Source organism: Eretmochelys imbricata, chromosome 12 (genome assembly GCF_965152235.1).
Source record: "Eretmochelys imbricata isolate rEreImb1 chromosome 12, rEreImb1.hap1, whole genome shotgun sequence".
Taxonomy (NCBI): Eukaryota; Metazoa; Chordata; order Testudines; family Cheloniidae; genus Eretmochelys; species Eretmochelys imbricata.
The window spans coordinates 31,058,033-31,070,621 of record NC_135583.1 but is presented as its reverse complement, the minus strand read 5'-3'; the positions used below and the strand labels follow the sequence as shown (position 1 = coordinate 31,070,621).

The 12,589-nt window shown below is 39.1% G+C and overlaps 1 protein-coding gene across 6 annotated transcripts in view; it reads right to left on the bottom strand.

The window, feature by feature from the left end:
* WWOX (WW domain containing oxidoreductase) overlaps positions 1-12,589 on the bottom strand; it is a 681,681-nt gene that overhangs the window by 427,146 nt on the left and 241,946 nt on the right. The window contains exon 9 of one of the 6 annotated variants that reach the window (XM_077831292.1): positions 7,272-7,298. The exons of the other annotated variants lie outside the window; for them this stretch is intronic. Coding sequence (XP_077687418.1) covers positions 7,287-7,298 — 12 coding nt within the window. The 3' untranslated portion in view covers positions 7,272-7,286. Of the gene's footprint in view, positions 1-7,271; positions 7,299-12,589 lie in introns of those variants that run through there. 6 annotated transcript variants of the gene reach the window in all.

Below are 12,589 nucleotides of genomic sequence, written 5' to 3'. Positions count from 1 at the left end.
TGAAAGTTCTTCCTTTTAGAAGTTTTGAATTTGCCACCTTCCAATTCCTGGTATTATGAGACTTCCCTGATTCATAATCTGTATACCATTCACTATTTTGAAAAACCTCATAATGCTCAATCTTATACATTTCTAAGGTAAGCAATCCCAGTATTTTTCACTCTCTCTCCATGTGAGAATTTTTCCGTGCTCCTAATTATTTTTATCAGCTTGGTATATATGGTTTTTCTTGCATTGTAGGGCTGTTGTTCTTAAGTGCTGGCAAGAATTTATGACTGTTTACAAATGACACTTGCAACATATTGCAAATATGGTTCAGAACAATGGATGAAATGGCTTCAGAGGAAGAGACAAATGAGGAACATTTTCTTGTCCTCACATAGTTTGATTTGCTTTGTTTCCACCTTCTTAATAGATATTCCCACTGATTTTCTTCAGTGATCTTATGGTTAGCACTACTTTAAAATAATATTGGCACTTGTAATTAATTAATTAATGCTCATGTTGGAAAGCTGAACTAATTATATATTGTGACAAAGTTCCTCCTCTGCCTTGTTGGGTCCTGCGCTTATTGGCAGATTTGCTTGCCTCAGAGATTCACGGCAGCCCTCAGTTTGGCCACTTTTGCTAGTGGCTCAAACTTGCCATTCACTCAGCTAACCTCATCACTAGCCATCATGGGAAAAAGGAAGGAAAACAATCCCCGCAGTCTCTGCTGATCCACCATGTGGCTCGGGGAACAGCCCAGAGACCTTCCCCTCTGGTGGAACACACAGTCCAGGTCAACTCCTCCTGTGTCTGATCAGGAGTTGGGAGGTTTGGGGAGAACCCAGGCCCGCCCTCTACTCCGGGTTCCAGCCCAGGGCCCTGTGAAATGCAGCTGTCTAGAGTGCCTCCTGGAACAGCTGTGCAACAGCTACATCTCCCTGGGCTGCTTCCACATGGCCTCCTCCCAAACACCTTCTTTATCCTCACCACAGGATCTTCCTCCTGGAGTCTGATAATGCTTGTACTCCTCAGTCCTCCAGCAGTACGCCTTCTCACTCTCAGTTCCTAGTGCCTCTTCCTCCCAGCTCCTCGCATGCACCCCACCAACTGAAGTGAGGTCCTTTTTAAACTCAGGTGCCCTGATTAGCCAGCCTGCCCTAATTGATTCTAGCAGCTTCTTAATTGGCTCCAGGTATTCTAATTAGCCTGCCTTCCTGAATTTGTTCCAGCAAGTTCCTTCTTGTTCTGGAACTGCCCCCGTTACTTTACACAGGGAAAATGGACCTGCTTAATCTGGGACTAATATATCTGCCTTCTAACTCTCTCCTGTAAGAATGAGGAGGTTGGCCGATGGATCTCCTGTGACTGTGGGGCCTATTTCTGGGGGGAAAAAAAACAAAAACAAAAAAAACCCAAACATTCTCCTGCAGCCATCTGTCCTGACCCTGTCACTATATTTAAAAAAAAAAAAAAAAGCTTATATTTCATTGTTTTGTGGGTGAGATTTTCAAAAATATACAGTGTTGGCTTCACTCCACTGGGAGTTTTTCCATTGACTTCAATGGGCACATAGCTTTTGAAAGCCTCACCCTTTATGTATAATGCTAGTTGACAATAGGTAAAAGGGAAAAAATGCGTCTAGACCAGAATGTGGGGTTTTTTTGACAGTAGGATGAAGAATTATGTCTCACTGTTCTCAAAGTCAGAGTTCAAGTCACTGGTGGAGTTTAGGGAGGCAGGGTCATGAAGGAGGTCAAAGAATACCTCAAGATTTTTCATCTTCTATTACCAGTCTGACAAGTCTCAACCTTTTTGCAGAAATGAAGGTAAAAATTATGTGTAAAAAAGTTATTTATGGCAAACTGTTTTGTTACACTATATGTATTCCAAAGTGCTTTTAATACCAAAACTTCCAATTATTCACCAATGTACTTTACTAATAAAGATACTTTGAATACCTTGGCAATATTTTAATCGAGAACAGCATGATGATTTCCTGGGCACCAGACTTTATGGCATTTATATTCATCACATATTTTATGGTGAAAAACGTTGTCTTTAGTTTTTATTCAACTGCCTCTTTAAAATTGTATGAACAAATCAAAAATAAGGAGATTGCCTACTATACCACTCACATAACACGAAACACTCCTTCAAAAGTACATTGAACTCTGTGTTTTCACATGAGGTGCTGGCTGGTGAACAGAGTATGTAAACAGCCGGTGTTGATATCTCACTCCTAAAGGGAGTGAAACCTAGGATGTGACCAACATACATGAGTAATTTTCTGCAAGCAGTAAGTCATGTTTCCTATTTCCTTTCCCAATGGAACAGGGAAATACACATTCTTCTACAGTCTTTTCACTTTTACCGTTACCCCACTTATTTGGCAACACACTGCTTTGGCTCATTCTCAAGAGCAGCTATTTAGACAGAAGGGAAGAAATAGTAATACAGAAAAAAATATGACCAAACAACTTTTCAAGTATACCTCATAGGTACTATTCCAAATGAAATGAGCAGAAATAAATACTTCCACCAATACAGAATCTTATAATATATTTTAGCTTTTTGTTCTTGTAGTTTAAAGCATACAAATAAAGAAAACTCTCTAAATTAGAGCTCTAAAATTCAGATGTTAGTATAAAAACAGGATTAATTTAGCCCCTTAACAATCCAATTTATGACTAGTAAAGGGTTATGAAAAATTCCATCTAGATGTCAAATATAAGGAAACACGAAGTCTTTGGAGACACATAATGATAAACTGCAGATTGAGCAATAAGCTCAGTGAACAGAATGAACAGTTCAAGAGTTCAGAACATGTTCATTTGAAAGGTGTTCAGTTAAAGAGAAGGGCATGGTATAGACAAAGGCACAGAAAGGTCATCATTACAGTCATTTCATCTTCATTACAATGGTGCAGTCATAGTACTGGTGCACATACCAAGCCTACACTTGCATGTCGCTCCACTGTTTGGAGGAAGGGAGGGGTTTTTTTAAAATATATAAATTAATGTGGACAGAAATGTTCAGATGTTTGCGCTTCTGCTCTCAGTCTAGGGAAATATAATGTGAACTATTCCTAGCTTTTCAATGAGTAACATTAATTTAAAAAAACTCTGCAATCTATTCTCTTCAAAAACTTAACTAATGTACTAAAATGGGCAACTCTTCTCTTTCCCCAAAAGTAGCTGCCTAAAGCTGCCTGTCTTTAAAACAAAGTCAAAGTGGAGTTGATTCTACCTGGTAGACTGCTGGCTTGAACTCACATATTTTGTGAGTCACCATCTCAAGTGCAAACTTCTCCCAAGAATCCTGAGAAATAAAGGGGAGAATGCATTAATGTAGGAAGACTTGTTCTCTGAAATGATGCATGCCTTATCCAGCTGAAACTTCAGGGGGGAAATCTGGTAGGCTAAATGCAACAACCCAAACTGGAAATTGGCTAGAACACTCTAGCCAGTAACCCCATTATTTTGCAAACAGGCAATGGGATCTCAAATGATCATAAGTAGTCTAGATCTGGGTTTTAGATCACATCACGTCCAGCAGCATACAGTAGCATTATGCTAAAGCATTGGTTCAGTACTGACTGAGAAAGAATTCTACCTACTGAATCAGCAACAGACACTACTCATAACATCTTGGTGTTCCTGGGAGAGCTCCAGACCAAGTACTGACCAAGCCAGCCATGCTTAGCTTATGAGCTCTGATACAATCACAGTCTTCGATAATACGGCTGAAGGCTAGGGATTAGAACTTTAGAATTTTTTTTTTTTTTTGCTCTGGTATTTGCACAATAGTCTTCATTAATAATTAACAACCACTGGGAGCACTAACTACCTGAGTCTCTGATTCCTAACACTCTAGAATGCAAACAGACAGAAAAGATAAGGGTGGGTTTCTACAAGCCTGTTAAAGTTATTTAAAAAAATCACAGTATTTCTTTAATATAAATTGAACTATACCTTTCTTCTCACAGCAGTCCAATATCAATTAGCACAAACATGTATGCATATATATAGATGGATAGATATTTACTATATTCACATAGGGACAGATTTTGATACACTTATTCCTGACAAAATTCAAAGAGCAGTTCCATTCAAGTCAATGAGCCTGTGCACAGACTTAGGAGTATAAGGATATCATAACTTGGCCCCTAGTAATAGGAGAGATAGCATTAAGGAGCACTTCTTGAGATGCACAGAGCACCGTCTGATTGCCCACAACTCTCTCTAATTTCCACAGGAGTTACAGGTGATCAGCACTTCTCAGAATCTAGCTCCAAACTGGTGCAAATAAATCACAACTAGCATTCAAACAATATTAAAAAAACGTAGTCTTCATTCCAAGACCACTAGAACTTTAGAGAAAAAAAAATTTGACACCCTTCAGAAAGCTTGTAGGAGTCTTGAAATAGTGCTTTCCATGGAAATTAGAATTCCATCTGGCAAAAAATATATAACGCATACATGGTGAACAACGTAAATATTTGTGTAATACATCCCTAAAAGGGGGTAGAATGTATTAGAAGAGTTACATGAAAAAGGAAGAAGCACCTGTAATATACTTTTACTCCATAAAACACTAAACTGAATGGATTCCTGAGAGCCACTGATGCCATCCAGTCCAAAGCCCCAACACATACCACAACCATTGCCCAACAGGTGTGAGAGTGAACCACAACTAATCAGTCCTGTGCCATAAAAATTAGAAATATCATTCCTTTCCAGTCAATAATATTGCTAATTATCCATATATTGATAATGACAAACAGAAAAGGTAACAAACAACAGAAGAAGAAACAAAAGGTTCTATCTGTAAGCAGCACAACTGTTAAACCCATGAGCCACCTTGGTCTAACTCTTCACTGGACCATTCACAGATCACTGCAGAAAGTGATCAAATTATTATTTTTTTAAATATATAAACCAAACTAAAATAAATATTTAGAATTATGAAGGCTGTGGCATACTGGAGGAAAAACAGAACAGGCCATGAAATCTGAGACTGCTTCCTCTGTGTGTAATGTAATTACACTTAGACTAATGAAATTAACTGCAGTCTCACCATAAGATCAGGCAATCTGCAGCACATACTTCTGAAAGATGTGCTAACGCAACACCTCATTACCCATTTTTATTTGAAACAGGCCCAAACTTAAACTGCAGATCCAAACATAACCTCCCTCCTCTCTGATCTTTGAGAAAGGCTGAATTTGGCAGTTGAGGCCCACCTCTAATTATTATAAGAAAAGGGAGAACTGCCTAGCTCAATGAAGAGGCAAGTCTGAAGGAGTTGATGGGAAAAGAAAGGATAAATAAGTCTGTTCGGCACTCTGAGTATCTCCTATCAGCGACAAATAAACATAGCTAGATCAGTGAAGGGAAGCAGTAATAGAGCAAAGCAATATAAAAGGATGGCTGAGCACTCAAGGCCTTCATTCAGACCAATTAGGTGTTCACAAATCTACCTCAACCTCTTAGTAAATGCTCTTGGTCAGGGTCAGGAGAGTCATTAAGATAGAAGGCTCAAATATGCCTTGTGAGGCTAAGCTATGCTTGTAAGGAAGAGGACAGCTCAGAATCTCTGTGCAGAAAGCTGGAAAAGGCACTCGGTGGTGGGGAAAACAAGCTGGGGTTTACCCACTGCTGCACCTGGTACAAAGGTGTAATCAGCACTCCCCACAGCGCTACTGCCCAACATCCCGGTGGAGTTGAAATGAGGCTGCTCATGCCCTCAGCAGTGCTGGCTGTGCTCCCCTGGTTAGTCCAAATGCTTGGACTAGATGTTGCTCGCACCCTTTGTAGGTACATTAGGTGTAGGGGCACAGAGGGTTGGGGGGAGGGGGAAGGCTCCCTGTGGCCTCTCATCAGCCTAGTGCACCTATGCAGTGGGAGGTATAATTGAGCCCAGAGAAAGGAATGGAAAATTAAGGTTTTGCACTTGCATAAACACGTCATCTGTCATATTATCATAATTAGGGGAAGGGGAGATGTCATTTCTAGTTTCCATTACGACAGGAATAACAGTTTCTAGTTCCTGCCAGCCTATGCCACAGTGCATTCATTCCAACAAAAGAATGCATATCAATATTGTAGTCTGCATTTACCTGCATTGGAGAATAATAATTTATTGGTACATCTGAATATGTTTTCCCATTAGGCTAAATGCTCAGATAAAACAACTCCAAGCATGTTTAGTTTAAGAGATTTAAATTTCAATATTTTAAAATAAATATAAAATAAAAATAGCATTTTATGAAAAAACAGATAGGAATATTGATAAATATTCATTAGAAAGACTCAGCTGATTAGTACCCATGTTTCCTGCTTCAAACCTTGCCTCGGGAGAAGGCTTGCTGTGTTGAGGTCACACATGTAATTCAGAACATGTCTGGCTACCAGCTTCGAAGGAGCAAAGTGGCATGACAATTAGCTTGATGTGATTGTTTTTGAAACGGGAATAAAATATATGGCCTATTAATATTTCAAACATGTTGTGAGGAAATGAAGAATAAACCCTCTGCTTTTTTGTCCATGTTGATATCCAAAGCTTTCTCTGTGTTAAAACCCAAAGGAATCAGATCAACTCACAAGCAAGAACGTATCACTTATCACATTAAACGAACCCGTTTCAGTTTTGAATCTAGTAGCAAAACTAGCTCCTGCCTATTATATATTACATAGTTAATGGAAGGTTTTACTTTGATATAAAGATCACCAATGCCACTTGGGTTTAAGATGCTAATTATAGAGGCTTAATGCTAAAGAAATAATAATATAATAAAATAATAAAATAATAATAATAATAATAATAAATTCTGGTGAATTAGATCCTCTAATTCATGAAGTTCATTTTAGCATTAAAGATGGCATGAAGATACAAAGTAGCAATGTACACAGCCAATTCTACTTTTAGGAGTAAATACCATTCAGGAATAACAATTCTTAGTCTCTATATAACACTTCATATACAAGACATTTTACATACCTTATCTAATTAGATAGTAAATCCATTATCTTGTATTTCCTGTTCAACACTTCTATAAAATCTTGTAGTTTTTTAAAAGTCTACAGTAAGTAGCTTCAGGTCTAATGAGGCCTTTATTCAGGCAAAACTACTAGGGAAGAGTCACAGACTGCAGAATTTGGGCCTCAGTGTCCTCATTTGTTTTGGGGACAATACAAAACCACCGAGGTCTAAAATCTAATTTTTAAAAGTGGTATCTGGTAAGGTTAAATGTTCAGTCCTCAGTCCCAGTACTGAATATGGAATGCAACACGATGAATTTAGGAGTTTCCCTGTATATTAAAAAGACAATCATTAATACATGACTTAGAGGAACACAGGCCTAAAATTATGGTGTCATCATCCTGACTTTGTTGCTAAGGTTTTCCATAAGGATATCCCCTACAATAAAAGCAATAAAATTCTTCCATTCAGTGTGAACATAATTTAGACCCTAAGGGATTTTTCTTGAAGGTTCCCTTCATCCTTATAGCTCTTCTCTTTTTGTTCCATACAATCTATCTTATGGTTTCTCACCCTGCTTGCTATTTTGCTCTAGTATATGACTCTTCTACCCCTTTTTTATCCATTCACTCAGCCCAGCAACACTCAACTTCCTCCAAACCAGAGGTGGTGTCACAGTCTCGCAACTCTGCTGCTAGTGTCAGATGCATGACCTCATTCTTCTGTATAATTTTTAAAAAATATAATCATAATTATACATTTTGCTGCCACTACACCAACTGGGGGTATGCAGAGGTCTTCCAGGGCATACTCAATGCATCTAGCTATTGGCCTAGTTTTACAACAGGCTACATAAAAAGCACTAGCGATGTCAGTACAAACTAAAATTTCATACAATGACTTGTTTATACTGCTCTATATACCATACACTAAAACGTAAGTACAATATTTATATTCCAATTGATTTATTTTATAATTATATGGTAAAAAATGGGATAGTAAGCAATTGTTCAGTAATAGCGTGTCTCTGTATTTTTATGTCTGTTTTTGTAAGCAAGTAGTTTTTAAGTGAGGTGAAACTTGGGGTACGCAAGACAAATCAGACTCCTGAAAGGGGTTCCATAGTCTGGAAAGGTTGGGAGCCACTGATGTAAAGCATTCTAGCCATTTCCCTGTGTCTCACCAACCCCTACCCCTTGCTTAAAATACATCTCAAAACCCATTGGCCCTACTCTGCCTGTGATCTGACAATCATTGACCAGTTTCCCATAACAGTGATCTCTTATGAACCCTTCACATTTCTTCTGACAAACACCAAGATGCATAATGTTAATCCATATATCCTAGTATCCTCACATACACACTGATTAGGAGGTCCAAGAGCATATAACCCTGTGGTACTGCAAATTAAAGAGCACTCTGGACAGATGTGCAATTGGATAGTATACCCCCTCTTGGAAGTCTCATAATGGAAACAAAGGAGCCCACACTCATAACTGACCCAATCAACTCCTCTCTGGATCCATAGTATGTTGTTAGCCTTTCTTGGTCAATGGTACCAAAAGCTACTCCCAGTTCTAAAAGAATTTAACATGGACACTTATCTTTCTCCATTGCCAGAGTAGAACATTGACCAATGCAATGTTATTATACAGCTATGTGAGCCAGTGGTATAATAGAGCACTTTGCATATGTCTACACTGCATCTGGGAGGGAGCCTCCCAGTCCAGGTAGTCAGACTCATGCTAGCGGGGTTTCAGGTAGCATCCTAAAAATAGGACTGTGGACATTCTGACTAATTCAGGAGCTCAGGCTCTCAAGCCTAGAGGGTCAGGTGGGCATGAGAGCTGGAGCTTCTGCTGGAGCCAGAACATCCAGATTGCTATTTATAGAGTGCTAGCTTGAATCTGTCTACCTGGGCTAGGAGACTTGCTCTCAGCTGCAGTATAGACATATCTTTAAGACAACATTTTCTATCCACATTGTAGTAGGTAGCCCAGGAAAGTCTATTAAAGTGAAATGAAACTTTCAAACAGATGTGCTTTGCACATCAGTCAATCATTATGTTTCTTGACAGAATTATCCACCCAGAAGAGAACATCACACACACCGTCATCTTTGGATCCAACATTGAATAAATCTAGAGTAGTTAGTAAATGTGTGAATTTCTATTCCAGAATTTTCCTACTCTAACTACTGATGTTATCAAGAAAGAGCTGAAAGAAGTCTTTGAACAAGGCCTTTGAGCCTTTGTATTAAGCACTCCTCAATTTTTACTGTCTATAGTATGTAGTTTTCATTGAATCATTCTAAACTTTCTTGGAAGACTTAAAGCACGTACTTTTGTTAAAACAAAAACACCTATTTGAGCAAGATGCACTTTTTTAATTACTGTTTTTGGCAAGCTATTGTTTAAGAAAGATGATTGCTGTTTATTTTCTGCTGATGCTGTTACTGGATTTTCACTATAGACAATATTTTCTTCTGAATTTTTTCACTTTATTATCCTAAGTCTCATCTAAGCTCTTCTTTTATAACCTCTACATACCCCTTTACCAAAGCTAGCAGGGGCATCTCATCTGCTCAATTACTTATTAGTGTTGCTAAAGAATACCATTTCCTCTCGTGGCTGATAAAATATTAATCAACAACAGGAACAGAATGATTTCCCAGTGTGGATGTCTTCTAATGGTAATACATGGAGTCTAAGAGAGATCTGGAGGTCACGTAATAGCTTTTGAAGGAAGGGAGGGGCTCACAGATAGAAATGACATTGTATACAGAATAGCGAGATTGTATTCAAAGAGCACTGGATAGATTAATTATTGCTGTTCTGTAGAAAAGAATCACAAATGTCATTACAGGAACGTGTGCGAACATTTACTGAGGGAAACAGGATATGATTGAGAAAATCATGCGAGACTTTATGTTAATTTATTAAAATTAAAATATTATTATTTGTTAAAAACTTATTGGGACTAAAGAATTTTAAGCTGTAACTTGCCAATTGAATTTTAAGCTGTAACTTGCCAAACTGGACAGTCCCTATGTAAAAGGATAAATGGACACAAATCAGACATTAGGAATGGCAATATACAGAAACCTGTAGGAGAACACTTCAACCTCCCTGCACACACAATAGCAGATTTAAAGTTAGCCATCCTGCAGCAAAAAAACTTCAGGACCAGACTTCAAAGAGAAACTGCTGAGTTTCAGTTCATTTGAAAATTTGACACCATCAGCTCAGGATTAAACAAAGACTGTGACTGGCTAGCCAACTACAAAAGCAGTTTCTCCTCCCTTGGTGATCACACCTCAACTGCTAGAAGAGGGCCTCATCCTCCCTGATTGAACTAAACTCATTATCCCTAGTTTGATTCTTGCTTGCATTTTTATACCTGCCTCTGGAAATTTCCACTACCTGCATCTGACAAAGTGGGTATTCACCCACGAAAGCTTATGCTCCAATATGTCTGTTAGTCTATAAGGGGCCACAGGACTCTTTGCCGCTTTTGCCAATTGAGTATGTCAGGGTAATATAGGAGGCAGGTTTTCAAAAATGCTACAGAAGTTTTTGAAAGTTGACTCATAAGCCTGTAATTTTAATAAGTTATTAAAGTGCTTTACTGCCTCACCACAGCTCTATCTCATGGTATTTTCATCCCCACTTTTTGGTGTGGGAAAGATGAAAAACAGTGAGGAAACTGAAAAAGAAAAAGGCTGCAGCAGAGCTAGAAACTGAACACTGATTTCTTGATTTACAGCCCCGTGCTCTAACCACCACCATCCTTCCTCCCCACGTTTATGTGACCTCACAAGCACAAGTTGAAGAGCATACATAGTACTCTAATAGATAGATAATTAATCTAAAAATTTACAAGGAATAATGGACTAATCATATGTTACTAGACTGCATAAGCATAGTAAATTTTCAGCCTTTGGGCTCTGGTTCAGGAGCCAGACTGAAAATAGCCACACAGAAGAACTTAGCAAAAATATCAAATCAGATTTTTAAAGGTGACTTTTAAAAAAAAAATTCAGACAGAACTACTGGAACAATAAGAAAGAAGTAGCTAAAGCTACTAGAAGTCTGCTTTTCCCCGAGGAAACAATTTAAGTCTGGTTTGGTTTTGGACATACTATTACTCTACTGGGATGATTTTTTAATACATAGACTGTAAGCCCAGAAGGGACTGTCCATCAGGATCATCTCATCTGACCTCCTGCATAACAGAGGCCATAGACTTCCACCTAGTGATTCCTGCATCCAGCCCAATTCTGGTTGAGCTACAGCAGATGTTCACTCTTAATGTAAAGATTTCAAGGGTTGGAGAGTCCATCACAATCCTTGGTCAGCAGTTCCAATGGTTAATTACCCTCACCATTAAAACCAGGCATCTGATTTCTATTCTCAATCTGTCCAGATTCCAGCCATTGAATCTTCGGATGCAAAAGAGCCCTCTGCTATCAGAAATGTTCTCCCCATGTAGGCACTTACAGATCATGCATGATGTGCTACAAAGGCAGACCGCCTCTGTCTGTCCATGACAGCATGCTCACACACGTGTTCCTTACCAGACTCTTGCCTCTCTGCTTCAGTCCTCCCTCCTACTGCCTGACAATGCTGTTCCTTGCTTCCTAAGCTCTGCACTCCAAGAGGTTATCCATTCCCACTGAAGCTTTGAAGTTCCACCTGCTGCTTTCCTTATTTAATTCCCCCCACTCTCCCTGGAAATTTCCAGTGTGGATGGGGCTGAGATCCCATTGGATTTTTACAAAATGTCATATGATTTTCAATGCCCCAAGAAGAGCATCAAAACATCAATATGTAGTTAGGCTTCACAGCATATCTGTGGAAGTGCAAAAGCTGCAAAAGGCTACAGTAGACCAGGGTTACATGTCCCTTTGATCAATTTTGCAGTCACTCAGATGTTCCACACAACTGTTATATCAGCCAGTTTCATGTAAGCTTTCTGATGAGACTCAAAATAGATGAGAACTTTGTTATTAAGTCTGTTTCCACCCATCAAGAACACCAGTATGCATCTGCTGCAAAAGCGGTGCACAGGCTAGCCTACCCAAGCTATGTTGAGTCACTCTAGCATGTAGAGTGAAGACAGTGCAGCATGGGCCACAGCACAGATCATCAATTATTTTTAGTCAAGGTCCAAATTTCTTGGTCAAGGTATAGTCAAGGTCCAGACTCCAGAGAAAATAATAGTAATAAAAAACAACTATAAGTACATAAAAATATTTCGGGGTCCGTTCAAAAGCATCTGGTGGTCCGGATTTGGCCCGTAGACCACCGGTGCAGGCTAGTCAAGGCACAGCTTCAGTAGAGACCCTTGACTCACTGGAGCAACCAGCAGCATTGTGCTATGTATCCACAGATGCTATTTTTGGATTCTCCAATTCTGGGTTTCACTGGTGAAGCTCAGGAAAGACTGCTGATTAAATTGAAATATTAGAAATTGTGCTGTTCAGTGGCCTGTGTGTGATAAGGCACCTTCATATTCATAATTCAAGAACGCCAAAAGCCGCTATATTACAGCCACTGATCAAACAGCTCTTTGGGTTTGACAGGAAATGCTGCACATGACCCACCATGTTGGGGCAGTGA